General features: G+C 38.9%; 1 protein-coding gene across 1 annotated transcript in view; it reads left to right on the plus strand.

Moving 5' to 3' along the window:
* Positions 1-27,843, plus strand: part of CEP162 (centrosomal protein 162) — a 92,553-nt gene that overhangs the window by 50,028 nt on the left and 14,682 nt on the right. The window contains exons 11-22 of the mRNA XM_052645938.1: positions 393-672; positions 1,527-1,788; positions 5,232-5,365; positions 5,622-5,849; positions 6,389-6,529; positions 10,953-11,065; positions 12,983-13,088; positions 18,295-18,421; positions 19,272-19,435; positions 20,677-20,781; positions 24,768-24,980; positions 26,096-26,745. Coding sequence (XP_052501898.1) covers positions 393-672; positions 1,527-1,788; positions 5,232-5,365; positions 5,622-5,849; positions 6,389-6,529; positions 10,953-11,065; positions 12,983-13,088; positions 18,295-18,421; positions 19,272-19,435; positions 20,677-20,781; positions 24,768-24,980; positions 26,096-26,745 — 2,523 coding nt within the window. The remainder of the gene's footprint in view (positions 1-392; positions 673-1,526; positions 1,789-5,231; positions 5,366-5,621; positions 5,850-6,388; positions 6,530-10,952; positions 11,066-12,982; positions 13,089-18,294; positions 18,422-19,271; positions 19,436-20,676; positions 20,782-24,767; positions 24,981-26,095; positions 26,746-27,843) is intronic.

A 27,843-nucleotide genomic window follows, 5' to 3' on the forward strand; every position in this document is an offset into this window, starting at 1 on the left:
TCCTGCCTAAAATGCATGTTAACGTTATGAGCTATATTACAAAAAGGCCATTTAGAAATTCATTTTTAAATTTTTCTTGAACAGAAGCAATCTGTGTTGTTTGGTTTGTCTTTCCTTTGAAGTAGGTCTCAGAGTCAACCATGAAGTCCCTTATGCTGCATTGAAATTATTATTTTAAACAATTATGTGATGCTGTGTAAGTTTACTGTCTTAACCAGAATTGTAAATAATATGTTTAATAACCTAATTTAAACATTTACAAATATTAAAGATATTTAATATTATATGTTAATGTAAATATGTTTTTATAGAATGTATATACACGTATTAATAAAACTGATATTTGAGGACTTATATAGGGTTCATTCTCTGTGTCCTGTTTTGTTTTATAGATCTAAGAAACTGGCTGAGAATAAAGAAACTGAATTTGTTAGCCCTTTACCCCTTAAGATTAACCCAAATGTTGTATCTCAAGAACCACAAACTGTGAGCCAATTTTTGGACAAAAATGAAGAGAATGTAGTTTTAGAAAAGGCAACAAATGAAGTTACAGAAGATAACTATCCAAGAGTAAATCCTGTGCAGGAACAAATGGATAAAACGTACCTTGATATTTTGAAGAAAAAAATATCTATTGGTCCTTCAGTACTTCAGGATGACAAAACAAATAAGGTAAGTTTTTATAATTTGAATTGATTTGACATTCTGATAAATGAACTTACGTAAATACTGTTGAGAAGTATGTATTTCCTAAGCTAGTGGGATTGATTACATACTGACCTGCACATAAATCCTGGACATCTTTGAGAAGTATCTATAATAGCACTCTGCGGTCCCCAAATTTAAAACTACCACTGTAGCGTTAGCTCTCTTTTAGAAGCCGTTCTTCATATTTTCATTTTTTTAGTAAACACAGTCTAGAGTTTGAGTAGCAGAAGAAAATTACGTGTACTCATCATTCTAGTGCTTTACAGTCGTCTAGTAGTCTCTGTTCTACAAAAGTAGGCAAGTTGACATTTTGTATACATGCTGTTCACAGCTCTTGAGAAACTTGCATTCCACTGTTCCTTTTTTCTCTGTTCTTGATTTATTCTGATTATATATAATCAGACCACGACCACAACATTCCGTTTTTATTTTACAGTTTTGAGTTATGTGTTTACCATGAACTATCACCTTATAGAATAAGGCAGGGTACTAATAAACTTTTACATTGAGAGATCTGGAGAAGAAAGATTTTTGTCATTTCAAAATTTGTTCTTCTCTGCTTTCCTCCATGTTCATTCGTTGCTTTTGGCAGGCTTATTTTGTTTTATTATTTTGCTTTGTCTTACTCTTGACTCTTGAAAATGTTGGTTCCAAATATTAAAATTCTGATGAATTTAATTTAGAGAACTTTAATATAATGGTTTGCCTTCTATGAATTATGTTCTTTAGTTATCACTATGATTTTGCTACCTGTTAATCTTACTTGCAACTGTAGTTGAAGTTTATTTAAGTACTAAAGAGTTTGTACTTGTATGCAGACTTTAAGATCTCAACTCGATTCTGGAGAAGAAGGGACTGTAACTAGTAAACAGCTACCATACAAGAAGGCCAAAAGTGCACCTCCTTTATTTAAAAGAAAACCCCAGAGTGGATTATATGCATCAGTTAGGAGTTCAGGGTATGGCAAACCCAGTTCACCATTCAAGACATTTTCTAATCTTGAAAAGAAAACTTCAAAGGACATCATGAAGAGCAAAAACTTGAGATCTATTCTTGCCTCAAATCAAAGCAGGAAAAAAGGTAATCATTCTATGCATATAGTATATTATTTTCCTTGTTCTCTGCTTTCCTTGTTTCCTTTCTCCTTCAATGAACTTTCCTTATTAATAGAAAAAAATGAATTTGACAGTATTACATTGCATTTCTGAAAGATTCAATTCTATTGAGTTCAGGAGGTTTTTCTTCGTTAGTTCTGGGTCTTCCTGAAAGAAACCCAGAAAGTATAGGAAGTGAGTATAAGATAGGAGAATCCAACTCCTCATCTGGTTGGCTTTGTAATATTCAAAATGTTTGCCAGAGCAGAACTGTCAATTCAGAATCAAGTGGCAATGTCCAGATGAAGGTTGATCCAGAAAGAAATACCTGGGTATTTGTTCAGTATAGACTTGGAGAGTCAAGATGTTTTCTGGATCACAGAATGCCTACTTCTATACATCACAGTTCAGTTCAGTTCAGTCGCTCAGTCGTGTCCAGCTCCTGTCCATCACCAACTCCCAGAAGTTGTTCAGACTCATGTCCATTGAGTCAGTGATGCCATCCAACCACCTCATCCTCTGTTGCCCCCTACTCCTCCCACATCTCATCATAGTGCCTCCTAATCTAGTTATTTCCTAATCCAGTAATTTTTTAATATGTTGGCAGTAGGCAAGGGTAATTTTCCACTTAGAAGCCCATGATGCTAGTAAAAGAAATAGAGATGTTTGACTTAGACCCACATTTCTGTTGCCTTTGGACTTCATTGGGGGAGGGAGAGCAATAGAGCCAGAAACATTTTGTCCTTTTCTGTGTGATTAAATTGAATAGGTGACCAGTTCCATCATTGTGACCTGGTAACAATAGTTGTCAGAGGAGAAATAACCTCACTGGAAAATTTGCTTCTGCCTTAATGTTTTCCCTTGCCTTTCCCTGCAACTGTCAATTTCAGGACCACTTTGACTGTATTTAAAATTCTTTCAGCATCAAAGATTCTTTTCTTCTGTCTATGCTCATGCATACTCACTGCAGAAACTCACGCATGTAAGCTGGAAAGGCTGGGGCTGACGCGTGTCAGCAGGGGAACAGCAGTCAGGGCGGGTCTTCCGGAGACACAGAATCGTAATTGCTGGCTTAAGGAAGCATCCTTTCCTCCTATTCTCAACCTGTGGACCTCTAGTCCCTTCCTCTAAGAAGTCTGGGGTCTCGTTTTCTCTTACTTTTCTGTGAAATGACTAGAAGGAAGAAGAAAGGCAAGCATGTGAACGAGCAAACAAAACATTTTATAAGAACAGATCACACTTCATAAGTTCTTTTAAAATAAATGGGTTCATGTTTGGGAACACATGTAAGAATTAAAGATTTTAAAATTAGAAAAATAAAATAAAATAAAATAAAATAAAATTTAAAAAAAAATAAATAAATAAATAAAATAAATATTAGATTTAGTTTTACTTAAATCCCTAAGAAGAAAAAGAAACTTCCTCCAAAGAAATATTATATCTCAGAAGATCATTTTAATAAAATAGACTATGAAAACCCCTGAAAGGTTGCCAAAACTGTGTTGTTGTTTTTACCTACATTTTTCAATTCTATACATTATCAGTTTCCCTTCTATGAAATATGAGGTAATAAAACCCCCACTCACATCCCTGCTGCTCATTTTTGTTGGTTTTATTTTTACTTGTTCAAGATATATCTATTATATTCTCTCTAGCAACTAATTCCCCACAGCTTTTGAATGTTAGTCTTGGTTCTGGGTGTTAAAGGACCAGAATGCTTCTCACCAGTCCCTTAACCATCACTTTCTAGAATTATTTTGATTGGTTTCTTATTTGACTAAATTTTCTTAATCCATTGTTTTTTCAAGAAGGGCTCATAAGTTCCAAACACTGCACTTTGCACATTTGAATTTTATATCCAAGCAAATTTTCTTTCATGTATAAAGAGAAAAGATATTGTCCATGAACTGTTACTGAAAATAATTACTTAGGGAGACCAAAATTAAGAACTCAGGAAAGAACAATTCTGGCATCAAAGCGCTGGCTGACTGCAGCTTGAGCAAGAACCACTTGTCACTCTTGACTGCCATGTCCTTGGAAGAATCACAACGCTAGCAGATCACACACCATCCATTGGCCATGTTAATGGACCTCCAGTGACTTGGAAGGTTTAATGCCTGCTTTTACAATGACTCAAACTGTTTATGAACAGTGTAAGAAATTTTCTTCAGAAAACCTTCCACAACACACAGTCCAATTAAATATGATTACTACTATATGAGAAAAACTGGCATGCCTGGAAGAGAGTAGAAGGAAATCTCAGGGTGAGGTCCTATTGGGGACTTGTTTCTTTTGACTTTTCTATGTTTTCCAAATCTTTAATAACCATGTGTTTTAACTTCAGTGAAAAAGTCAACCTTGCATTTAAAAAGTTAGCATCTTGAAGAAAGTATTTAAGTTTCAGATGTTTCATTTACATCTAAGGCAATCAAGTACATGTTTATGCAGTATTCAGTTCAGAATCTGTAATATTAGAATATGGGCCTGAGGATCTCTTCTTGGTATTTCTGTTAATTTTTTTTATTATGAACTGAATAACTTATTGGTCTTATAATTATTTCTTCTTTTTGTAAGATTTACAAGGTACCTTAAAAACTGAAAATTTGACCTGAATGTGTGTGTGTGTGTATAAACCACATGTTTTCTAATTTAATAAATGGAGTATTATAGCAGTTTTATCATTTTATTTTTAATCAGATTTTAAACTACTTGTTATGAGGTTAGCGTGAAATTTATATTATTCCAGTGATACTATATATTGATATACATTATTTATAAAAATTGTGCTTTGAAAGCATACTTTGAACTGAAATATTTCATTATCCAGCTGCTCTTTGATTCATTGTTTAAATACTTCTATTTGCTATTGCTATTTGCTATTGCTATTTAAAATGATATGGGAGAATGGCTTTCTATCATGTATACTATCATGTAAGAATTGAATCGCTAATCTATGTCTGACGCAGGATACAGCATGCTTGGGGCTGGTGCATGGGGATGACCCACAGAGATGTTATGGGGAGGGAGGTGGGAGGGGGGTCATGTTTGGGAACACATGTAAGAATTAAAGATTTTAAAATTAAAAAAAATTTAAAAAGTGAAAAAAAAAAAGATAACATTGAAAAATAATAAAACCTGAAATTACCTTAATCCACATTCTCCTCACATTTATTGAGGACTGTCATTTAATATGAATCTTGGGTCAATGAGCGTTCTGTGTCAAATTGAATAGAATGTTGATTATGGGCTGAAATTCAAGTGCAATGAAACAGATGCCTTGCAGTGTTTGTTAGGCATTAGCCTCCTTTGAGATGCTCATTTGTCTTGGTGTCCTCATTGTATTAGTACTTATTGTTAAATAATTGCCTGAATACACACTCAACATGGTTTGTATTTGTGATGCTTTTATCCATTGTTCACAATATTTAGAAATCATACCTGCAACAAAGCTGATCAAGCCTGCATCTTTGGGTAAACCAGCTCCCCAAACTGAAAGTTGGCTGGCTACTCCTAAGTCGTCGGAGGGCCCCACAGAAGCTGACTCCTGTGTTCAGTTTCAGAATGTAGGTATTAAATTTAAAAATAATACTCATACTGTTTTATGTTCTATATATATTGAAGCAATTGTAAAAAATGAAATATTTGAAATTTGTGTTGACGGATACTCATCACTTTTATTGAACATGTATTGATCTTCTTGATTAGTAGAATATTGTTAAACGTGTCATTTTTATTCTTTGTGGCTTTTTTTCCCCTAACCACCTATGCTTGAATCTACTATGTAACTCTATATAATGAAGTAATGCTTTTCATTAAAAGGATTCTTCAGGATACCATGGTGGTAACAAGGAGACAGAATTGCTTATGTTTAAAAGAGTTCAGGAAGCAGAGGAAAAATGGAAGGGTGCCCAAGCCCTAATTGAACAAATTAAAGTCACTTTCTCAGAAAAGGAGAAAGAGCTGGAAAATAAGATGGAGGAACTAAAGAGACAACAGGAAAAGGAACTCTTCAGGCTGAATCAAGACAATTATATTCTTCAAGCCAAGGTACTAGACACATTGTCCTATTTCTCCTTTTATTTATTAAAAAGAACTTGAACTCCTTGCTAAATGCATTGTTATTTTCTTGTCACTGGGGCCTCTTGACTTGATATATTTGCTGCATAAACGTGAACATGGTTCCTGACAATGCCTCCTTACGAAAGAGCCTACATGAAATCCTTGGAGGGGAAATCAAAAGTTAAATTGGTTCGTTTTGATAGTTTTCTTGTTAGCAGTCCTTTTTGAAAACTTATCACTTGGTTCACTGTGACCTTCAGGGAAGACAACAGTTTCAGAAAGAAAGCTATAGAAGTTCTAGATTCAGGAAAGTAACACTGTGTAGCATTTCTGAGTTACTTCCACCATCAGAACCATCAGTACAAAGCATCACTGTAGTAAATTAATTGTAGTTGGTGCTATGATAATTCTAGTGTGCTTATAAGACAGTCTTACGTCTATACACCTGGTGTTTTCTGATGTTCTTCCTCACTTCTCACTGTATCATTTTCTTCCCCAAATGAAACAATACCTGCGTTTTCTCTAAGTTGAGTAGCTTTGAAGAATCAAACAAAAAACACAGGTGGTTGCATTTGGGAGAAACAACTGATCCTGTCACTGAAGAAAAATTGAAGCAAATCCAAAAAGAAATACAAGAACAAGAGATGCTTCTTCAAGGATATCAGCAGGTATGGCTCTTCCAACACAAAGTTAAGTTTGTCTTGAGATTCTTTGATTTTAAAAATAAGGCCTTTAAAAATATTTCTGCGTCCATTTAACAGGTAATGGCAATGTAAGGAAGTAATGATTTGACTAGTCTGGGCATTTTTTATGGGGAGAATTAAAGTGGTTAAGAGCTTGGGTTCTGGATTCAAAAAAATCTGATTTTAGATTTTGCTTCACTACCTGCTCTATCAGTTCAGTTCAGTCACTCAGTCGTGTCCGACTCTTTGAGACCCCGTGAATCGCAGCACGCCAGGCCTCCCTGTCCATCACCAACTCCTGGAGTTCACTCAGACTCACATCCATCGAGTCAGTGATGCCATCCAGCCATCTCATCCTCTGTTGTCCCCTTTTTCTCCTGCCCCCAATTCCTCCCAGCATCAGAGTCTTTTCCAATGAGTCAACTCTTTGCATGAGGTGGCCAAAGGACTGGAGTTTCAGCTTTAGCATCATTCCTTCCAAAGAAATCCCAGGGCCAATCTCCTTCAGAATGGACTGGTTGGATCTCCTTGCAGTCCAAGGGACTCTCAAGAGTCTTCTCCAACACCACAGTTCAAAAGCATCAATTCTTCGGCATTCAGCCTTCTTCACAGTCCAACTCTCACATCCATACATGACCACTGGAAAAACCATAGCCTTGGCTAGATGGACCTTAGTGGGCAAAGTAATGTCTCTGCTTTTGAATATACTATCTAGGTTGGTCATAACTTTTCTTCCAAAGAGTAAGTGTCTTTTAATTTCATGGCTGCAATCACCATCTACAGTGATTTTGGAGCCCCCCAAAATAAATCTGACACTGTTTCCACTGTTTCCCCATCTATTTCCCATGAAGTGATGGGACCAGATGCCATGATCTTTGTTTTCTGAATGTTGAGCCTTAAGCCAACTTTCTCACTGTCCACTTTCACTTTCATCAAGAGGCTTTTTAGTTCCTCTTCACTTTCTGCCATAAGGGTGGTGTCATCTGCATATCTGAGGTTATTGATATTTCTCCCGGCAATTTTGATTCCAGCTTGTGTTTCTTCCAGTCCAGCATTTCTCATGATGTACTCTGCATATAAGTTACATAAGCAGGGTGACAATATACAGCCTTGACGTACTCCTTTTCATATTTGGAATCAGTCTGTTGTTCCATGTCCAGTTCTAACTGCTGCTTCCTGACCTGCATACAGATTTCTCAAGAGGCAGGTTAGGTGGTCTGGTATTCCCATCTCTCTCAGAATTTTCCACAGTTTCTTGTGATCCAAACAGTCAAAGGCTTTGGCATAGTCAATAAAGCAGAAATAGATGTTTTTCTGGAACTCTGTTGCTTTTTCCATGATCCAGCAGATGTTGACAATTTGATCTCTGGTTCCTCTGCCTTTTCTAAAACCAGCTTGAACATCAGGGAGTTCACAGTTCACGTATTGCTGAAGCCTGGCTTGGAGAATTTTGAGCACTACTTTACTAGCATGTGAGATGAGTGCAATCGTGCGGTAGTTTGAGCATTCTTTGGCATTGCCTTTCTTTGGAATTGGAATGAAAACAACTTTTCCAGTCCTGTAGCCACTGCTGAGTTTTCCAAATTTGTTGGCCTATTGAGTGCAGCACTTTCACAGCATCATCTTTCAGGATTTGAAACAGCTCAACTGGAATTCCATCACCTCCACTAGCTTTGTTTGTAGCAATGCTTTCCAAGGCCCACTTGACTTCACATTCCAGGATGTCTGGCTCTAGATTAGTGATCACACCATCATGGTTATCTGGGTCGTGAAGATCTTTTTTGTATGGTTCTTCTGTGTATTCTTGCCACCTCTTCTTAATATCTTCTGCTTCTGTTAGGGCCATACCATTTCTGTCCTTTATCGAGCCCATCTTTGCATGAAATATTCCCTTGGTATCTCTAATTTTCTTGAAGAGATCTCTAGTCTTTCCCATTCTGTTCTTTTCCTCTATTTCTTTGCATTGATCGCTGAAGAAGGCTTTCTTATCTCTTGTTGCTATTCTCTGGAACTCTGCATTCACATGCTTATATCTTTCCTTTTCTCCTTTGCTTTTCACCTCTCTTCTTTTCACAGCTATTTGTAAGGCCTCCCCAGGCAGCCATTTTGCTTTTTTGCATTTCTTTTCCATGGGGATGGTCTTGATCCCTGTCTCCTGTACAATGTCACGAACCTCATTCCATAGTTCATCAGGCACTCTATCTATCAGATCTGGGCCCTTAAATCTATTTCTCACTTCCACTGTATAATCATAAGGGATTTGATTTAGGTCATACCTGAATGGTCTAGCAGTTTTCCCTAGTTTCTTCAATTTGAGTCTGAATTTGGTAATAAGGAGTTCATGATCTGAGCCACAGTCAGCTCCTGGTCTTATTTTTCTTGACTGTATAGAGCTTCTCCATTTTTGGCTGCAAAGAATATAATCAATCTGATTTCGGTGTTGACCATCTGGTGATGTCCATATGTAGAGTCTTCTCTTGTCTTGTTGGAAAAGCGTGTTTGCTATGACCAGTGCATTTTCTTGGCAAAACAAATCACATTACCTCTGTCAGGCAGTTTCCTCATCTGTGAAATGAGGATAATAATACCTGTCTCACAATGGTTGTGAAATTAAAATAAGACTGCAGATCAACCTCTTCCTGCCTTCCACACAGTAACCAGTTAGTGCATGTTGTCCTGTTACTCATTCTAATAGTCAGATTTCCTTAGAAACTGTCTTTTTTGCCTTTGAAAATGAAACTGTTAGTCACTGAGTCATGTCCAACTCTTTCCAGCCCCAGGGATTGTAGCCTGTCAGGCTCCTTTGTCCTTGGGATTCTCCAGGCAAGAATATAGGAGTGGGTTGCCACTCCCTTCTCCAGGGGATCTTTCTTTTTTCCATAGAGAATATTAGCTAGTTTTGATACTATATTGAGAACTGTAAATCTGAAATCAATTGCCAGTGCCTTGAGAGTAAAAATAAAAAATGAATTAAATGGGAGAAAATGTGTGTGTTCTACAGAAGCCATACATTTGTTCTCTGTGGTAACGGAGTCTTGGTGGTGTTGACAGTCAGCCGGGGCAGGTTTGGCGATGTTGCTGCAAGAGACTTATCTTAGTTTCCTCCCTACCACTTTTTTTTTTTTAACTTCTCTATCCTTTTCCTCTGTCTCATTCCTTTTTTCTCTTTTGACAACTGTAACCTAAGCATCCAGCCTCACAATAACAAGCATTTTCATTCTGGGGACATCCAAAGAAAGCATTACCACATCAGAAATTTTAGCTTTTCTTTTTACTATTTATTTATTTTTTCACTGGTCTCAGTTGGGGCACTCAGCACCTTTGACCTTCTCTGCAGCATGTGTGATCTTTAGTTGTGGCGTGTGAACTCTTCATTGCGGCCCGTGGAATCTAGTTCCCTGACCAGGGATTGAACCCAGGGCCCCTGTGTTGGGAACACAGGCAGAATCTTAACCACTGAACCACCTGAGAAGTCCCCAGATACTCCAGCTATAAATGAAATAGTATGGATTTTGCAGGATGCCCCACCCTGGAGTTAGTTAGAACCTTCCAAACCCTCCCTGCCATTCTGAGCTTGCTATATACACAGCATAGGTTTTAAAGGAGGATTTCACAGGCCTATGATTTTGCCAACCACCCACTCCCATAAAGATAACATGAAATTGATGTGTCTATGTACGTAGGTGTTTTTCTGAGTTTCATTAATTCTGCTGAAAATCAGCTACAAACTGTGTGTCAGGCACTGGGCCAGACATGGTGAGACAGTTCATGGTTTTCATGAGATCCTCAGTGGTCCTTGGTTTTCATTAGTTTCTTGATTTTAAAGAGGTTAATAAGCCAGAGCATCTGAGCACAAATAGGTACTTTCCCCACTATCGTCACTGTTTGAGTCCCTCTTTCACTCAAGCCAGATGCTGTACTGGGCCTAGTCTATACACTCACTGCCCTGATCTTCTGGAAGCACCCAGTCTCTAACTCCCTGCTCACATAAAGTTCCAGAAACAAACATGGATACCCACTGTGGCTACATCCAGTTACCTCACTGCAGAAAGGTGGGCCAAAAGCAGGAAAAAGAGTATGCAAACAGCCCCAAACAGCACACAAGTCAGGATGTGGTTCTTCCTGCAGCCACTGGTCCATCTACTCCCGTGAAATGCAGTTCATTACTCTGATGGGCTCTTTGACTTTGGGAATTTTTTTTCAACTAATCATTTTGAACATTTTAGAAAGAACTGTTCTCGGTTTACAGATTTTCTTCTGCGACAAAAAGTTAGAAAAAGATTTTGCTTACTCAAAAACTGAAGAAAAGCCTTTAAAATTGCTTAAAGGATATAGCTTTTATAAGCAAATAAACTTACTATAGTACTACTGGTTTTTAACTAAAATGTAATTTTCTGTTTATAAAAAGGAAAATGAAAAATTGTATAATCAAGTAAAAGATCTCCAAGAACAAAACAAGAAAAATGAGGAGCGAATGTTCAAGGAAAACCAGAGTTTATTCAGTGAATTAGCTGCCTTAAAGTAAGTCCTTTTTAAATTCTTAAGATAAAATATACTTTGACTATTTCTAAGCATTTTATTATTATATTAATAATACATTTAGTTATACTTAGAAATTTTAGAAGTTGTACACTGATTTAATCACAGTTTTGTAACTTTTAGATTTTTCATATTCAGTGGATTCTCTTTGGTGTTCAATAATCAGTACATACTTTAGTATTTTTAATAGATTGGTATTGGAGTTTCACATCGATTTCAGGAAACTGAATTATTCCTTTTAAACCTGAGATACTTAGATAATATAATAATAATAAATTACAGCATTATTTACTGTGTTAGGTCAGATTGCATACAAGTAGAGCTTGAGATGGGGGTCTTTGTGGAGGTGCTTTCCTGGAAGATAACTATTAGGAGAAGGGGCAAGAGAAGCGAGATGAGGTGAGGATGGGGGTGGATGGTGAGCAGGAAAATCAGTGAGACTGGGTTTTGGCTGGAGGCTGGCTTCATTCCACTCTCACCAGGACATGCAGGAGAACAGATTTCATTACATAGTTGGTTCCTACTTGAGTCAAGTGGAGAACAGCCCTTTGAACCCCTCAAGGCAGTCTGTCACTGGATGAAGTGGGCCCCAGGAAGCAGCTCGTGGGTATACTCTGGGGCAGGGGGCAGGAGCTGCTGTTTGGCAAGGAAATTTCTGCAGAGAAAGAGAACCTGGGAGTTATTACAACAAACGTACCATGGCAGGCTGACAGAGCGCTGTGTCACTTAGGAACCAGTCATACTGCAGACTGTAAGGTCTTTGGGATGTCACTATGTCCATCTTTAATATACTAAGTGAAGGAGCTAAACCACCAAACATGGGCAGGCTAGGGTTCTGTCTTCTTTTAGGAAGTGACTGCCAGCTGTGCATCATTTCACCTAAACACCTGAAATCTCAGATAGAACTACTATCCGAAGAAACGTCTTGGACTGTGAATGTCATGTACATTATGTTTATTTACATACTACTTCCACTTTTTGGTAAGATAATCTAGGGCATAAGAGACAAGGCTGCTGTTAGCTCACACTGATCTTCCATGCACAGTAGAAAAAGGCACACCTTGTAGCAGACAAAGCTAGAAAGTACACAGGTTGGCAAGTTGAGGGCACTTTTGTATAAACTGGAGGGTCACCCCTTTCTCCTGGTAAGTGTGACCCCCATGCCAAAGCTAATAATCTGCATAGTTCTGATGCCTCAGGGCTTCTACATCTGCTTTCTTCCCAGATGCTTCAATAAAATATTAATATGCTTCAATAAAACAATTATATTTATTTAAAATATTTAAAATTTTATATCTTATATTGCTTGGCTTCTAAAAGGGAAGATCTATTCCTGGCTCCAAACCTGAGGCTCTAAATGAATTTCCACAATGGAATAAATGGTTTCTTTAGACTTAGATGATCATATACAGATTCCTAAACTCCTTGTATAATGTTCTCTGGAAAAAGAAAAACTGACTTGAAGGAACCAATAGTAGATTGTATTTGGTTTTGTTTGTTAGTTTCCATGGGTATGATTGGCAATTTGTGTTTCTCAGAAAGGCGTCTAGAGTGATATGACAAGGAGTACAGAACCCCACAGGGGAAATGCAATGCAGTAAGTCTTTCCCAGACATTGATTTTCTTTTTTCTGAAAATTGGCAAGAAATATTTTTCTATTACAAATACACCAATACTCTTAGAGTTTTCAATTCTTTTAGATTATACATAAACATTTCCCTTAAAGTATACTCCGCTTCTAACATTTCAGTATTGTATTCTTTAGTGCAAATGAACTGTTTTATCTTCAGAGACTCAGTTTTGATGTGCAAGGAGTTTTTTAATTTTTAAGAATCGAATATTTTGTACTGAAAGGAGGACATTGTAAACATGTATGTATTTATTTTCAAAATAAATCAGAGAACAGGTGCACAGAAGTCGTTTCCTGTCTCAAGCAGTTGAAGATTCAGAGCCCACCAAAAATCAAAATTTTACAGATCTGTTAGCAGAACTACGGGCGGCACAGGTAAGGTACATAAGGATTTTAACCATTAGCAACAGGAAAGTGTGTTATAAAAATCCTTATGTGTGTAAAAAAGAAACATTTGTTTTCGTAACTTATGAATAAATCTGCTTATAAATTTCATACCAGTTAAAAACTAGGAAATACCTAAGATTAGCGTTGAAATACCTGTAACCTCAATATAGAGGAAACAGTGTGATACTGGTTGCAGAAGGCATCTTTTATTATCCAGCCTCTCATCAGGCATTTATCATGTGGAGTCGTGTTAGAGGCAGAGCCTTATTTAGGGAAGATCCCCTGGAGGAGAGCATGGCAGCCCACTCCAGTATTCTTGCCTGGAGAATCCCATGGACAGAGGAGCTTGAGGGGCTACAGTCACCAATAGTTGGGTCACTAATAGTTGGACACGACTGAAGTGGCTGAGCATGCATGCATGTACATACCTAACTTCAAAACAAATCAAAACAAACTCTTTGAAAATGGAGGGCTGAAATAGGAAAACAATTTGAAAGTGATCATTCACCTTAAAAAGTGAGTTGACTTTTCCTCAGTCTTCCTAAGTGGGCTGTACACTTATGAGGGGCTGAGACTATATCTGCAAGAATTTGTATCTGATATGCCTGACAGAGCGGTGAAATGCAATATCTGCTACATATTTTTTTTATTTTTACTGAATTGTACTATCAAGCATATGGCCTAGAATTTCCTAAAGCAGTGTTTACCAGTGGGAAAAGTTTGAGAATTTAGGGCAGATTATTTCTGTCTGTAGCAGAACAGTGTCATGCATTGCTTGATTTTTATCACTCCTGTCACCAAGAACTATGCTTGTAGCACCCACCAGTCACTGTTACACTCAGAACCACTGCCACAGACAGCGCCTGTGGAAGGGCAGTTAGCTTTCCCCACTCCCTCCCATTAAGTACTTCGAATCTATTTCAACGATTATGCACATTAGAATAATTCCAACTGCATATCACTTTCTAATTAGAAACTTATTACATAAAGTTAGGCTACACAGAAATTTAAACATGCCATAGTTCAGTAATTGATGTTTGACAGGTTTTTGTAGTATATGAAATGTAGCTTCAAAGATGAACCCATTAGAGAACTTCCTTAAGATACATGTGGGTACAGAATGATTAGATAGGTAAGCAGATAAATAGAAAGAATAAATGATTGGACACCTTCACTTATCAGTGGGCCTCAAAAACTAGCAAGTTAAGAGAGAAATTGTTGTAGCTTATGAAGGCTTGGGAAAGCATGATAAGGTTTCAACCACAGCATTAATTTCATTTGAAGGCTGTTATTAGTGACCTTTTAAAAGTGTGGTTTTGGACGCATTTTTGAACAAATTGGAAACCAAAACTGCCACTGAAACCACCAGAACATGCTGGCTAAAATATAATTAATATCTTGTAAATTACATAACCCAACTCTCAAGAAACTAAAGTGAACTTCTGGGGTCAGAATAGAACAGGGATACAGAGCTAGCAGTAAGCATTGCTCCTAGGCTGTCAGCTCAGTAACCATGAACCTTGAGCTTGAGCAACAAAGTGGAGATAGGACCCCAGGACTTCACAGGGCCATATCCTTCAGTAAAAAAGTGTTTTAGGAAAAAAATCCACCCACTTTCAGAAGGGACTGAAATGTCGAGAAAGCTTCTCTCTCTTAGCTTGGTATCTATAGAAAGAGAAGGGGAAAAGATCTCATCTTCTCTGCTTTATTGATTATTCAGTATAGATGTCATCCCTTCTCCTTTCATTTGTGTTTTAGTATTTGAATTGACACTACCTTCAAGGGTGGGTTGGGCTTCCCTCATAGCTCAGTTGGTAAAGAATCAGCCTGCAGTGCAGGAGACCCCAGTTCAATTCCTGGGTTGGGAAGATCTGCTGGAGAAGGGATAGGCTACCCACTCCAGTATTCTTGGGCTTCCCTTGTGGCTCAGCCAGTAAAGAATCTGCCTGCAATGTGCAAGACCTGGGTTCGATCCCTGGGTTGGGAATGTCCCCAGGAGAAGGGAAAGGCTCCCCACTCCAGTATTCTGGCCTGGAGAATTCCATGGACTATACAGTCCATGGGGTTGCAAAGAGTCAGACACGACTAGGTGAGTTTCACTTTCACTTTCAAGGGTGGGTCATGCTCAATCGGGAAAAAAAAAACACCATAAAACGATCCTCAGTCAGCAGTCATCTTAAGTGTGTCTAGAAGAAACACGTGCACAACACTCTTAAGGGTGTCCACTCTTAACCCAGTTCACACAGTATTGCTACAGATTAAATCATGTTGACAGTACTCTTGCAGTGCAAAATTACAAAATCCAGGGAAACAGCCCACCATGAGTAGGCATGGGGTGATTTAATAAACAAGATTAAAACCCCAGTAGGATTATTGAGTAGACTGTAAATTAAATAGATTTTAAATGATTAAATATACAGAATAAGTGAGAAATTCAATGTGAGGAAGGAACAAAACAGACCAGGGAAATTCAGAGAAAAATAAAGAGAATAAGTAGATAAGTTAAATAGATGATCAGATGTAACTAAGAAGAAAGTAGTCAACTGGAAGATAGATCTAAGAAAACTTAGAGTGAAACACACGAAATAGAGAAATAGAAAATAACAAATAAGAGATGCTATAATATGTAATTAAATATTTTTATAAAGTAGTGGCCAAGAATTTTCTAGAAATTATAAAAGATGAATTCTCAAATTCAGGAAATATAGTGAGTCCTACTCAGGATACGTAAGTAAAAATCTACATCCAAGCCCATCATGGTGAAAGTACCAAAGGCAGGAACACCTTAAAAGAAGTCAGTGTTAGTTGAAGATAAAAGTTATTTGGGGATGTGGTTATTTGTGCAGATACCAAAAGATGGAATGCCATTATGTGTTTATTTTCATTCACTCTGGTTTTCTGAGTTTAAATAGTTTTAGAGCAAAAATTCATACTGGAATAAATCTGTAGTGTAATGTTCATGTCAAACCTACTTAAAAATTAATACCCATTAGTGTAGTCGTGGAGAAGGCAATGGCAGCCCACTCCAGCACTCTTGGCTGGAAAATCCCATGGACGGAGGAGCCTGGTGGGCTGCAGTCCGTGGAGTCGCGAAGAGTTGGACACGACTGAACGACTTCACTTTCACTTTTCACTTTCATGCATTGGAGAAGGAAATGGCAACCCACTCCAGTGTTCTTGCCTGGAGAATCCCAGGGACAGTGGAGCCTGTTGGGCTGCCGTCTATGGGGTCGCACAGAGTCGGACACGACTGAAGTGACTTAGCAGCAGCAGCAGCAGTATAGTCGTAAAATATGAGCCGGTTCTTTGTAAACTATGGATGGGCACATACTGAAAGCAAAGATCTTGAGCCCTTTGCTTCTAGTTTCCCATGATGAGGAGGATGAGGCTGACTGCAGCTCAGCAATCACTTAGGAACTCCTGGCTGTGGGAAAATGGCAGGTAAACAAGACAGGCGTGTACCTTGCTCACTAGGAGCATGTATTCAACCAAGGAAGACAGATAATAAGTGAGCAAGAAATAGGTGCACATGGAGGTTAAGTTCTTTGAGAAAAATAAGAACAGAGACTAGTGGTAGGCAGGGCAGGGGTTAGGCAGCTCTCAGCAGTGTGGGTGAGCAAGTGGGGAGGCGCTCCCGAGAAAGTAGTGTCTGCGTCAGATGCTGAGGAGGAGCAGCCACTCACTGTGCAAAGACCGGGCCTTCCAGATGGGGACATGGTGCCTCGGAAGCCTCTGAGGAATGAGTGGGTGAATAAGGACAAGAGTGATGGGAAAGAGGGTCAGAGAGATAAGCAGAGGCCTCCGAGTGTCCGCACAGTAAATTCTTGAAGAAACTCAGCGTTCTCCTGAAAAGACATCCACAGAAGATCACACAAAAGATTAAACAGTGAAATGATGCCGCTAAAACCATGATTATATTAATACAAGGCCTTAGGGGTGGATTTATTTTCTTCATAAGCCTGGATTTTAAATTGTAAGGTAGTGTGATACAAAGTTTCTAAGAATTCTCCTCTAGGCACTGAACAAGGTGGTACCAAGTGTACCACCTTGAATACAGGAATTTCTTCAGTAGTTATCAGTTGAGTGTGCACCTACTGAGTACCTGCCATGTGCTTAGTGCCATAAAGTAAACAAGTAGTAAAATCAGTCTTGATATCCCCAGAGAGCTTTCAGCCTAATAAAGAGAAAAGGCAGGTAATACAGATCAGTGTCATATGAAACAGAGTAATAAATGCTGTACTTCCAGGCACACTGGAAGTTTGTGGGAATGCATGGGTGGGGTTTATCAGGGAGAGCCTCGTTTGAACTACACTTGGAAAGGTAAATATGACTCTATCAAAGCTAGGAGTAAGGGCCGTTGAGTATGGCATGTACAGCACGTTGAGACTTTAACTTGTCGTGTCAAGCATAGTTTTTGCCTTTGTGATACAAGGATGATAAAAATAAAGTTCTGCTTTCAAGTAAATACATAATATGTCAGGTGGTGATGAGTGCGTGAGAGGAAAGTAAAGCCGTACATCTGGGGACCAGGGTGGGGGTTGCTAGTTCAGAGTGACCAGACAAGGCCTTCCTGGGGCCTCATTTGAGCAGAAATCCTGATAAAGTGAAGGAGCGAGCCACTTGGCTGTCTGAGGGCAGAGGGAACACTAAGGGCCAATACCTTGGGGCAGGAACGTGCTGGGCAGGTTCAGAGAACAGCTAGGAGGTCTCTGTAGGCATGCAGTGGGAGGGGGAGATGCAGGCCATGCATCCGAGGAGTGGGCAAGGCTGGGTTCTGTGACGCTGAAGGTCATGGTAAGAGCTGTAGGTTTCCCCTAAAAGAGGTGGGAGCCACCAGAGAGTTTCAGACCAAGAAACGATACTGACTGACTCCTGAAGGCAGTTCCTCTGGTTCCTGGGAGAACAGATTGTAGGTGCTGAGGGTGGAAGAGGCAGCCTGGTGAGGAGGGTGGAGAAACCCAGGAGCAGTAAGAAAAGAGATTGGAAGGGGCCTGGAAGCTGTGTGAAGTGATGAGAACTGATGCTCGGAGGCTCTGGGGAGCTTGTATCACTGGAAGGGGAATAGTGATAAAATCAAGCTGGAATTTAAGAAAAATAATTAGCAATCTTTATGATGAATTGGGTGAAAGAGACACTATTCTACAATTGATTGTGGTTGGAAATAATTTGCTTCTGTATTTTTATGAATATCAAGAAAGAAAAGAACAGTTTGTTGGAAGACCTCAAAAGACTAAAGCAGGACAAACAAGCTCTTGAAGTAGACTTGGAAAAAGTGAAGAAAGAGAGAGACCAAGCCAAAGACCAGATTGCTTACGCTACAGGTAAAAGTCTGAGCTGAGACGGCTCACCTGTATACTCTTAACTGTTCTCATCTTGAGTTAAGTAATAGCAGTTGGATAGTATAATCAAAATGCTATTCCTTGAAGTGTATTATAATTTTAGAAGCTTTTAAAATATTAGTTACTAATAGGTATGTGCATTTGATTGGTTTTAGCATCAGTGATTACAAGATCAAAGAAAATCATGGATTACTTTGAATTTGTGGCATCACATACTTAGTTGTTTATAGTGATCTCAGGTAGACTGTGACTTTTCAGGGTATGGTCCCTCTTTTTATCTCTGAGTCTGAAACATATGCTCTCAAATATTTGCCAAATGAACAAATAACATTGTACTATGTTGTAGAAAACACACAGACGGATACGGCATACCTCACCAGGGAAACCAAAGGAGAGTAAAGTAAGAAAGCAGAAAAGTTTAACATTAGAAATAAACATGAGGATGCTAATGAGGATTTCAGAGAATAGTGACATTTGAGCTGGGTCCTGACAGATTCCTAGGTAAAGAAATGGAGAGGCCCAGAATTCCACATTTATTTTCATAGAAACGACTTTACTTTTATAACGAAAGTCATTGGAAAAACTGTTAATCAAGAATTTCTAGATGCCAGCTTTGCTACAAGTTTGATGATGTGGACTATGAGCACAGTCTTCATCCTCCTTCACTAATACACTAAAGTGGACACAACCTTACAAAAAAACAAGTTTTTGCCTCTTTCTTAATAGTGCTTGCATTAGAGAGGCATTGGTTTTCATTTAAAATCTTTTAATTTAGTTTATTTCCACATTTTGAAAAATTATAATCGAGTTATTGAATTACTTGATCTTATAGGTGAAAAATTATATGAAATAAAAATTATAGAAGAAACCCATAAACAAGAAATCAGTCGTCTGCAAAAAAGATTACAGTGGTATGCCGAAAATCAGGAACTTCTGGATAAAGATGCAGTTCGGCTTAAAGAAGCAAATGAAGAAATTGAGAAGCTGAAACTTGAGGTAACAGATCATTTCAGAATGTATTTCTATAGATGAACCCTGTTATCCTCAACACTTCTTCATAGGCTTGTGTCATTGACTCAATATGCTTGAAATTCTTTTAATTACAGTGGTCAGGTGGACTTTGGTTTGTGTTTATTTGTGTAGTCTATTTTAGATTAAGAATACAGGCAGCTCTCTGTACCCACAAGTTCCCTATCCAGCAGATTCAATCAACCATGGATTAAAAATATTCAGAGAAAACAGAATGTCTAAAAGCAGAATTTGCTGCGCAGTGGCAACTGTTTTCATAGCATTTACGTTGTTTTAGGTATTACAGATAATCTAGAGATGATTTAAGGTATACAGGAAAAAAGTGAAAGTTGGTCAGTCATGTCTGATGCGACCTCATGGACTGTATGTGCCCTGCCAGGCTCCTCTGTCAATGGAATTCTCCAGGCGAAAATATTGGAGTTTGCTATTTCCTTCTCCAAGGGACCTTCCCAACCCAGGGATTGAGCCCGAATCTCCTGCATTGTGGGCAGATTCTTTACTATCTGAGCCACCAGGGAAGCCCAATGTAGAGATGATTTAAAGTTTACAGGAGTTACATGAAAACTCTACACCATTTTATACAAGGGGCTTGAGCATCCTTGGATCTGAGTATCTGTGGGGATTGGGAACCAGTACCTGGCCCACCCCCTCCCATTACCAGGGCATGCTGATAAATCCAAGCTCCTTATCACAGCCTGTGAGGTTCCCCACGTGGTCTGGATGCGCCCTGCCTCTCCAGCCCTATCTGTACTGCCCTTCCCCAGTCACTCTCCTCCAACCACAGCAGACCTCCCTCTGCTTCCTGAGCATGCTGTCGTTTTGGCCTGAAGAGACCTGGCCTGCATTCTTCCCGTGTCTCACTGTTTGTTTCAGCTCTGATTTCTACTCCCCAGAAAGATCTTCCTGACCTCTTTATCTAATATAGCTACTAGTCCTGCCCCCCTGACTCTTTCTTTCTCATTCTTTCACTTTATTTTCTTTGTAGTACTTGTTATGCTCAGAAGTTACTGATTTACTTCATTAGCTCATCAGAGCTCTCCTTCCATTAGGACACAAGCCCCGTGAAAGCAGGCATCTGGCTTGTCTTGTTTGCTCGCTGTGTCTCCAGCACAGCGCCCTGAAATGAACTCCCATCACGCTTCCCTCTTGAGGTCTCCCTGCTGTGTTTCAAGCGTATGTTTCTTAACATGGTCTTTCCTTATTGGTAGGTTGAGAAGCTGAAAGCTGAATCTGGAAATCCTCCCATCCAGCAGAAGATACGTTTAAAAGAAAAAGCAGCTGATACCAAAAAAATTCAGGATCTAGAGCGACAGGTATGTGTTCAGGGTAAATTTTCATTAAGATATTTTATATACAGTGCTTTTTTGTTTTAGAAGTTGCTATACAGTGTAGTCAGCTTGCAAACTTTTAGTGTTACTCATTCATTTTAATATAGAACTGCCTCTGCTTTCAACTTTGAATACAGTATTCAAAGTAACAATAAAAGCAGGAAACAAAATCATTTTATATAATCTGCAGTTCTATGAAGAAAGAAATTTTTAAAGTCATGTGTCTCGTTAGGTGGTAGATCTACTGATGAAAGGTTGTTTGCATCCCAACTCTGTTTGACATCCAGGAAGAAAGAAACAGAACTTGGACACTCGGGGTGTAGAGCTAGGATCCTTTCTCCTGAAGAAGGATAGGTGAGAGAGGAGGGCAGGGTAGGAGACCCTTCAGTTGGGAGTGTGTTAGTAGCGCTTGGGAAGTCTTGTGGGACGCTCTGGAAACCAAACATCCAGCCTCCCAGAGAGCTGGCCACAACTTTGAGCTCTTGCTCACACTGTTTGTGTGTGTGCACACTCAGTCATGTCCAACTCTTTGCAACCCTGTGGACTGTAGTCTGTCAGGCTCCTCTGTCACTGTTTGGACTTAGAAATATTCATGTCACAGTCAGTGTGGCTGGGAGACTTTTTTCAAAAACTGTATAGTGACGCTTATTAGGATAAAGTTTTTTCCTTTTCATTGAAATAGTTATTTTGTAGGCAGGAATACTAATTAACTTTTCCTTAAGTTTTTAAAACCTTCTGTAATGTAGTGTTTGTATTCATAACTAAATATTAAAACAAAATTAGAACTTCAGCCCTGTTCATAAGGACACATCATGCTGTAGTTGTGACACTTAGATACACAGCTATTATTCCATCACAAACCTGAAACTGTGAGGTCATCGCTGGGCTGAATATTATCCCCATTTTAGAAGAAGAAGAAGGAAAACTGGGCAAAAAATTAACTTTGTTAATTTTACAGGACCTGTTAGATTAAAAGGTATGATTTGGTAGTTTGGTTCAGTGGCCACAAAAGGAGGAAGGAGGTGGTTTGAAGAGCTAGAAATATTCTGAAATAACTTTAGTCCAGGATTGTTTGACTTTTTTTCCCCCAGTGCTTAAGACTTAGATTAGCCCACGTAGAAGAAGCCATCCAGAATTGCGAGAAAAGACCAAAGGAACCACTTCTGCACTAGATGACTTAATTTTAAGAGAATACTGTGGAACCAAACATATAAGAGTAAAAAAATAAAACAGCTTAAAAACAAAATTAAGGTTTGAAATGGTGACCCATATTGACAGCAGTACAACATTTATAAAAGTAACCTCCCTCGTTTACTAGCACTTTCATTAAAAATTTATTGGTTTATCGGATTAGAGCTTTCTAACATATTATGCATTAATATTTTGTATAGTTTGCTATAGGTGCATTTCAAATCCTACTCTCTTCCCGTGAGCAGATGTTTCTATCCTAATGATTGTTCTTAATATATATTTTATAATCAAGGTATATCACAATATATTCAGAATCATTTTGAGCTGCATTCTGAAATAGATTATAGAATAAAACATCCTTTTTTCTAAATAGTACATAAGGAAAAGTGGGGCTAATTGTATGCATGTTAATAGTGAAAATTTCAGGTTATCTGCATTCATTCATGCTTATTTAATGGTATATTCAGTAGTTTAATTTCCAGTGAGATTTTTTTTTAATTGTATAATAGAGCCACACAGTGACCAAAGAAGAATATTAAAAAGCCAGATTAAAGAAGATAGAAGTAAAATTAGTTTTCCACCAGCAATGTAGTATACACTTTAAAATATCAAAATCAGATTGAAAACACTGCTTAACATTTAAATGAATATATTAATTATAGACATGTTAAATCTATTTTTAAAAACGAGTTTCTTTTTTAATTTATATTTTAGTTGAAGGATAATTGCTTTATAGAATTTTGTTGTTTTCTGGCAAATATGGTCTCTTTTTAATATACATAGAATGAATATATATATATGCGTATACCTTTATATGCTTACATCTAATCTAGATTTTTAATACCATAGGAAGCAAAACTGAAAATTTTGCAGATGAAATTATCAGTATTTATATCTGGATATATTCCACTTGACATCTGTGTACATTTATGTACATATCGATGTACATATCTGTGTACATTTAAGAGTGTGGAAGCAGTCTTCAGGTATGGAAATATTTGCTGTTAACTTTGCAAATGGTGTTACGTTTAAGAACCTACTCCAAGCCAGGCTTCAGCAATATGTGAACCGTGAACTTCCAGATGTTCAAGCTGGTTTTAGAAAAGGCAGAGGAACCAGAGATCAAATTGCCAACATCTGCTGGATCATCGAAAAAGCAAGAGAGTTCCAGAAAAACATCTATTTCTGCTTTATTGATTATGCCAAAGCCTTTGACTGTGTGAATCACAATAAACTGTGGAAAATTCTGAAAGAGATGGGAATACCAGACCACCTGACCTGCCTCTTGAGAAACCTATATGCAGGTCAGGAAGCAACAGTTAGAACTGGACATGGAACAACAGACTAGTTCAGAATAGGAAAAGGAGTACATCAAGGCTGTATATTGTCACCCTGCTTATTTAACTTCTATGCAGAGTAGATCATGAGAAATGCTGGACTGGAAGAAACACAAGCTGGAATCAAGATTGCCGGGAGAAATATCAGTAACCTCAGATATGCAGATGACACCACCCTTAGGGCAGAAAGTGAAGAGGAACTAAAAAGCCTCTTGATGAAAGTGAAAGAGGAGAGTGAGAAAGTTGGCTTAAAGCTCAACATTCAGAAAACGAAGATCATGGCATCTGGTCCCATCACTTCATGGGAAGTAGATGAGGAAACAGTGGAAACAATGTCAGACTTTATTTTGGGGGGCCCCAAAATCACTGAAGATGGTGATTGCAACCATTAAATTAAAAGACGCTTACTCCTTGGAAGGAAAGTTATGACCAACCTAGATAGCATGTTCAAAAGCAGAGATATTACTTTGCCAACAAAGGTCGGTCTAGTCAAGGCTGTGGTTTTTCCTGTGGTCATGTATGGATGTGAGAGTTGGACTGTGAAGAAGGCTGAGCGCCGAAGAACTGATGCTTTTGAACTGTGGTGTTGGAGAAGACTCTTGAGAGTTCCTTGGACTGCAAGGAGATCCAACCAGTCCATCCTAAAGGAGACCAGTCCTGGGTGTTCATTGGAAGGACTGATGCTGAGGCTGAAACTCCAATACTTCGGCCACCTCATGTGAAGAATTGACTCACTGGAAAAGACCCTGATGCTGGGAGGGATTGGGGGCAGGAGGAGAAGGGGACGACAGAGGATGAGATGGTTGGATGGCATCACCGACTCGATGGACATGAGTTTGGGTGAACTCCGGGAGTTGGTGATGGACAGGGAGGCCTGGTGTGCTGCGATTCATGGAATCACAAAGAGTTAGACACGACTGAGTGACTGAACTGAACTGAAGGACTGATAGTCTAGGAACAGGATTTTGAGCAATCTGTTTTGCCTTAGGAAAGGTGGTTTTTGAGACCAGATCATAATAAAACCATTATCAGGCCCACGTCACATGCTGGCCACTCTGCTCGTCACTGAGATAAATGTCATCTGATCCTCACTTAATTGCATGAACACCATGAAATCAGTATTGTTTTCTTCCTGTTTTACCAGTGAGGTAGAGATTTAGATTGAGGAGTATAATAGGAAGTCACAAGATCTATTTCAAATAAATATAAGAGGGTTTCTGTAAATTAATCAATCAAATTAGACATTATACTCTAGTGTTTTTTAATCAGATAATCTAGATTAGAAATTTGAAACTTGTTACTGTACATTTGATTCAGTCTTGAGATGTGATATAAACATCTCTTTGAAATCTAAACATGGCTAATATAATCTAAATGTGTGCATTAAACTGCTTAATTTTAATATATCTGTGACTTTAAATGCATACTACAATATTTCACTAGGTTAAGGAAATGGAAGGAATTCTAAAGAGACGATACCCCAATTCTTTGCCAGCTTTAATACTGGCTGCATCAGCAGCTGGTGATATAGCAGATAGAAATACAGTGGAGTTTATGGAAAAAAGGATAAAAAAACTAGAAGCTGATCTGGAGGGCAGAGATGAAGAAGCAAAGAAAAGCCTTCGTACCATGGAACAGCAGTTTCAGAAAATGAAGGTAAGTTCCAGGTTAGCCATGGAGGTGGGCTCTGAGGTGTGCCATGGGAGCTGAGAGCGTCTTAGAATGAGACAGAAGAGTATGTCTTGGGGTAGGGCAGTGGGGAGCGGTGCAGAGACCAAATAGAGAAATGAATTCCAACCCCTCCCTTTTGATCTGTCTCAATTTTCCCAACTTTTTCCTTTTTCCAGTCCGTATCTCATCCCACTTCTGCCCCTGTTCATTTTTGGCCACTTCTTCCTTTCATTCTGATTCCCAGTGCACATCAAGTGTTCAGTTGCCTTCGCATGTGCTCTTCCTTCTGAAATAGCCCAGTTTCCACTTATCCCCAAATTTACACACACCCCTCAAGGCTGAACTTGAATGTGCTCTCTCTCTGCCGTCTTCTCCCCCTCCCTCAAGGCCTCCAGACACACTCTGGTACCTCATCCCCTCTGCCGTGTGTTCATAGGCCCATTACCAGTTACCACAGGACATTGAAACTTGGCATGTATCTCTCACCAGGCTGTGAACTGTTGGAATGCAGGAACTGAATTTATCTGTAGGATCTGACACAGTGCCAGCAGTTGTAGCTCGATAAATATTCATTGAATGAATGAACAAAATTCTTATCATGCCTCCCTCCTTGGCCTGGACTGTTAGGTTATTTTGTTAATTTAGCTCTAGTATGCAAATTCTAGTCTGACTTCAGTGAAATTTCTAAATTGATGTTAAGCCGTTGAAAATGTGCTATTTCTTTTAGACGTTAGTATCCTTGACTGCTTTGCCTATTTATCCTCAGGAGAATAGTTTGTCAGTTTGCATAGAGAAGGGTACACAGTAATGGTGAGACTTAAAATAAGTTTTAGTATACAAAAATGTGTGATTTCATGTTATGAAACAACATACAGCATTATGAAATTATATAACATATATTGAGAATATGTAATGGAATGCCCGTCAAAGGTTAGGACTTCAACACATTTGACTGACTCAAGGAGCATGGATTTGGAGGCATCAGAATATATGGTGGGTCCCTGAATGAAGGAAAAGGCAGAGCCTGGGAGAGTTCAGGGCTTCGGTAACTAATGAAGCATTTAGCAGCGGTCTGTTGTTGCATGGATTCTTTTCTGCAGATTCAGTATGAGCAGAGACTGGAGGAACAGGAGCAGTTACTTGCTTGCAAATTGAAGGAGGCAGCCCAGAACCAACAGGACAACTCCTCAAGGGCTAAAGCACTGGAGAAGGAACTGGATGATGTTAAGGAAGCCCATCAGATTACCATAAGAAACCTTGAAGCTGAAATAGATGTTCTTAAACATCAGAATGCTGAATTGGAACTCAAGAAGACTGAGAAGGATGATAAAGATTTCCAGTCCATAGAGTTCCAGGTGGAACAGGCTCACTCTAAAGCTAAACTGGTTAGGCTCAATGAGGAGCTGGCTGCAAAGGGGAGAGAGATACAGGACCTTTCCAAAACTGTGGAGCGGCTTCAGAAGGAGAGGAGAAAGATGCTCTCTAACCAGCACTGTAAGGCTCGAGAGGAAATGACTTCCAAAAGGGTGAAGAAAGATGGTTTGCACCCTGGCAAAGGAAATGCTGACTCCTCTGGAACCCTAGAGGGCAAACTTTACCAACCACATTCTTTTACTGATTCCCACGTTTCAGAGGTTTTACAAGAAAACTGCAGATTGAAAAATGAAGTGGCGAGATTAACTGTGGAGGGGAATGAGCTGAAGATGAAATCTGAAGCTACAGTGAATCAATTTGAAAACACCATGAAAAGGTAAAAAGAAAAAAAATTTGTCAGTATGTAGAGACATAGAGAGAAAAATTTAAAAATCTTAAGATGTATTTCCTTGGGTAATTAGTTTGACCCTGAACTAAATTCACAAACCAAAATTTAAGAACCTGTATAACATGGCATTTCTTCTCCAGGAGATCTTCCCTGACCCGGTGGATCGAACCTGGTTCTCCCACATTGCAGGCAGATTCTTTACCATCTGAGCCACCAGGGAAGCCCCTTGAACCAAATTCACAAGACAAATTTTAAGAAGCTGTATAACATGGCTAAGTGTAGATCTGTTTAAGGGTTGGATCTCCTACCTATTGCAAGCTGAGATTCTCATGAACTGAAATCTTCATGTGAACCCCATCCTTCCTGCCCAGTCTTGTCTCTCTGCACATATCCAAATGGTGTTAGTAAGCTGACCCATCTCTATAAATTTATGGTTGTGGTAGGCAGATGGCTGTCAGAAAATAGCTCCTGTTAAAACCACTTGATATCCTAAGAGAAAACGGTGCTCTTTTCCAAAATAACTCTTCAAATTAATCTTGTGATCACATCAGTTCATACCTTGAAGAACTTCTGTACTTAATCCCTTTCTTTCTCAGAATCTCCAAGAACCATCTCCTGTCTCTCTCCCCTGAGCCTTCTTACAGGCTCACATCTTTTTCACCCAATCAAACCAAGTTCTTGTCCTCTTTCTGCCTTTCAGGACCAGATTTCCCACAGGTCGCCCCTCCTCGTATTTCCGCCTGGCTTGCTCTAAGCATGGTCTCATCCTCACACTGTTGATGTTGGTCTCTGGAGAACGTTTCTCAATCAGTGGAGTTTTCTCCGTTGACACAGTGGAGACAGTGTGGATTGCACTGCTTTTCCTGAAAGGGTTTCCTCTCAGTCTCCATGACGTACCAGCTCTCACTAAAGCTCCTTTTCTGCTGCTTTTAAATGACTCCTGAATCTTTTTCATTCTCCTGCCTCAAAAATCTGACTTTGTTACAAAGTTGGCTTTTGACTGTCTGTTCTCTGCTCCTTCTTTGCTAAACTCATCCATTCTTTGTGGCTTCTATGAACCTGACTCCTAGATTTTACTTTTCAAAT

The sequence above is a fragment of the Budorcas taxicolor genome, chromosome 9 (assembly GCF_023091745.1).
Source record: "Budorcas taxicolor isolate Tak-1 chromosome 9, Takin1.1, whole genome shotgun sequence".
NCBI lineage: Eukaryota > Metazoa > Chordata > Mammalia > Artiodactyla > Bovidae > Budorcas > Budorcas taxicolor.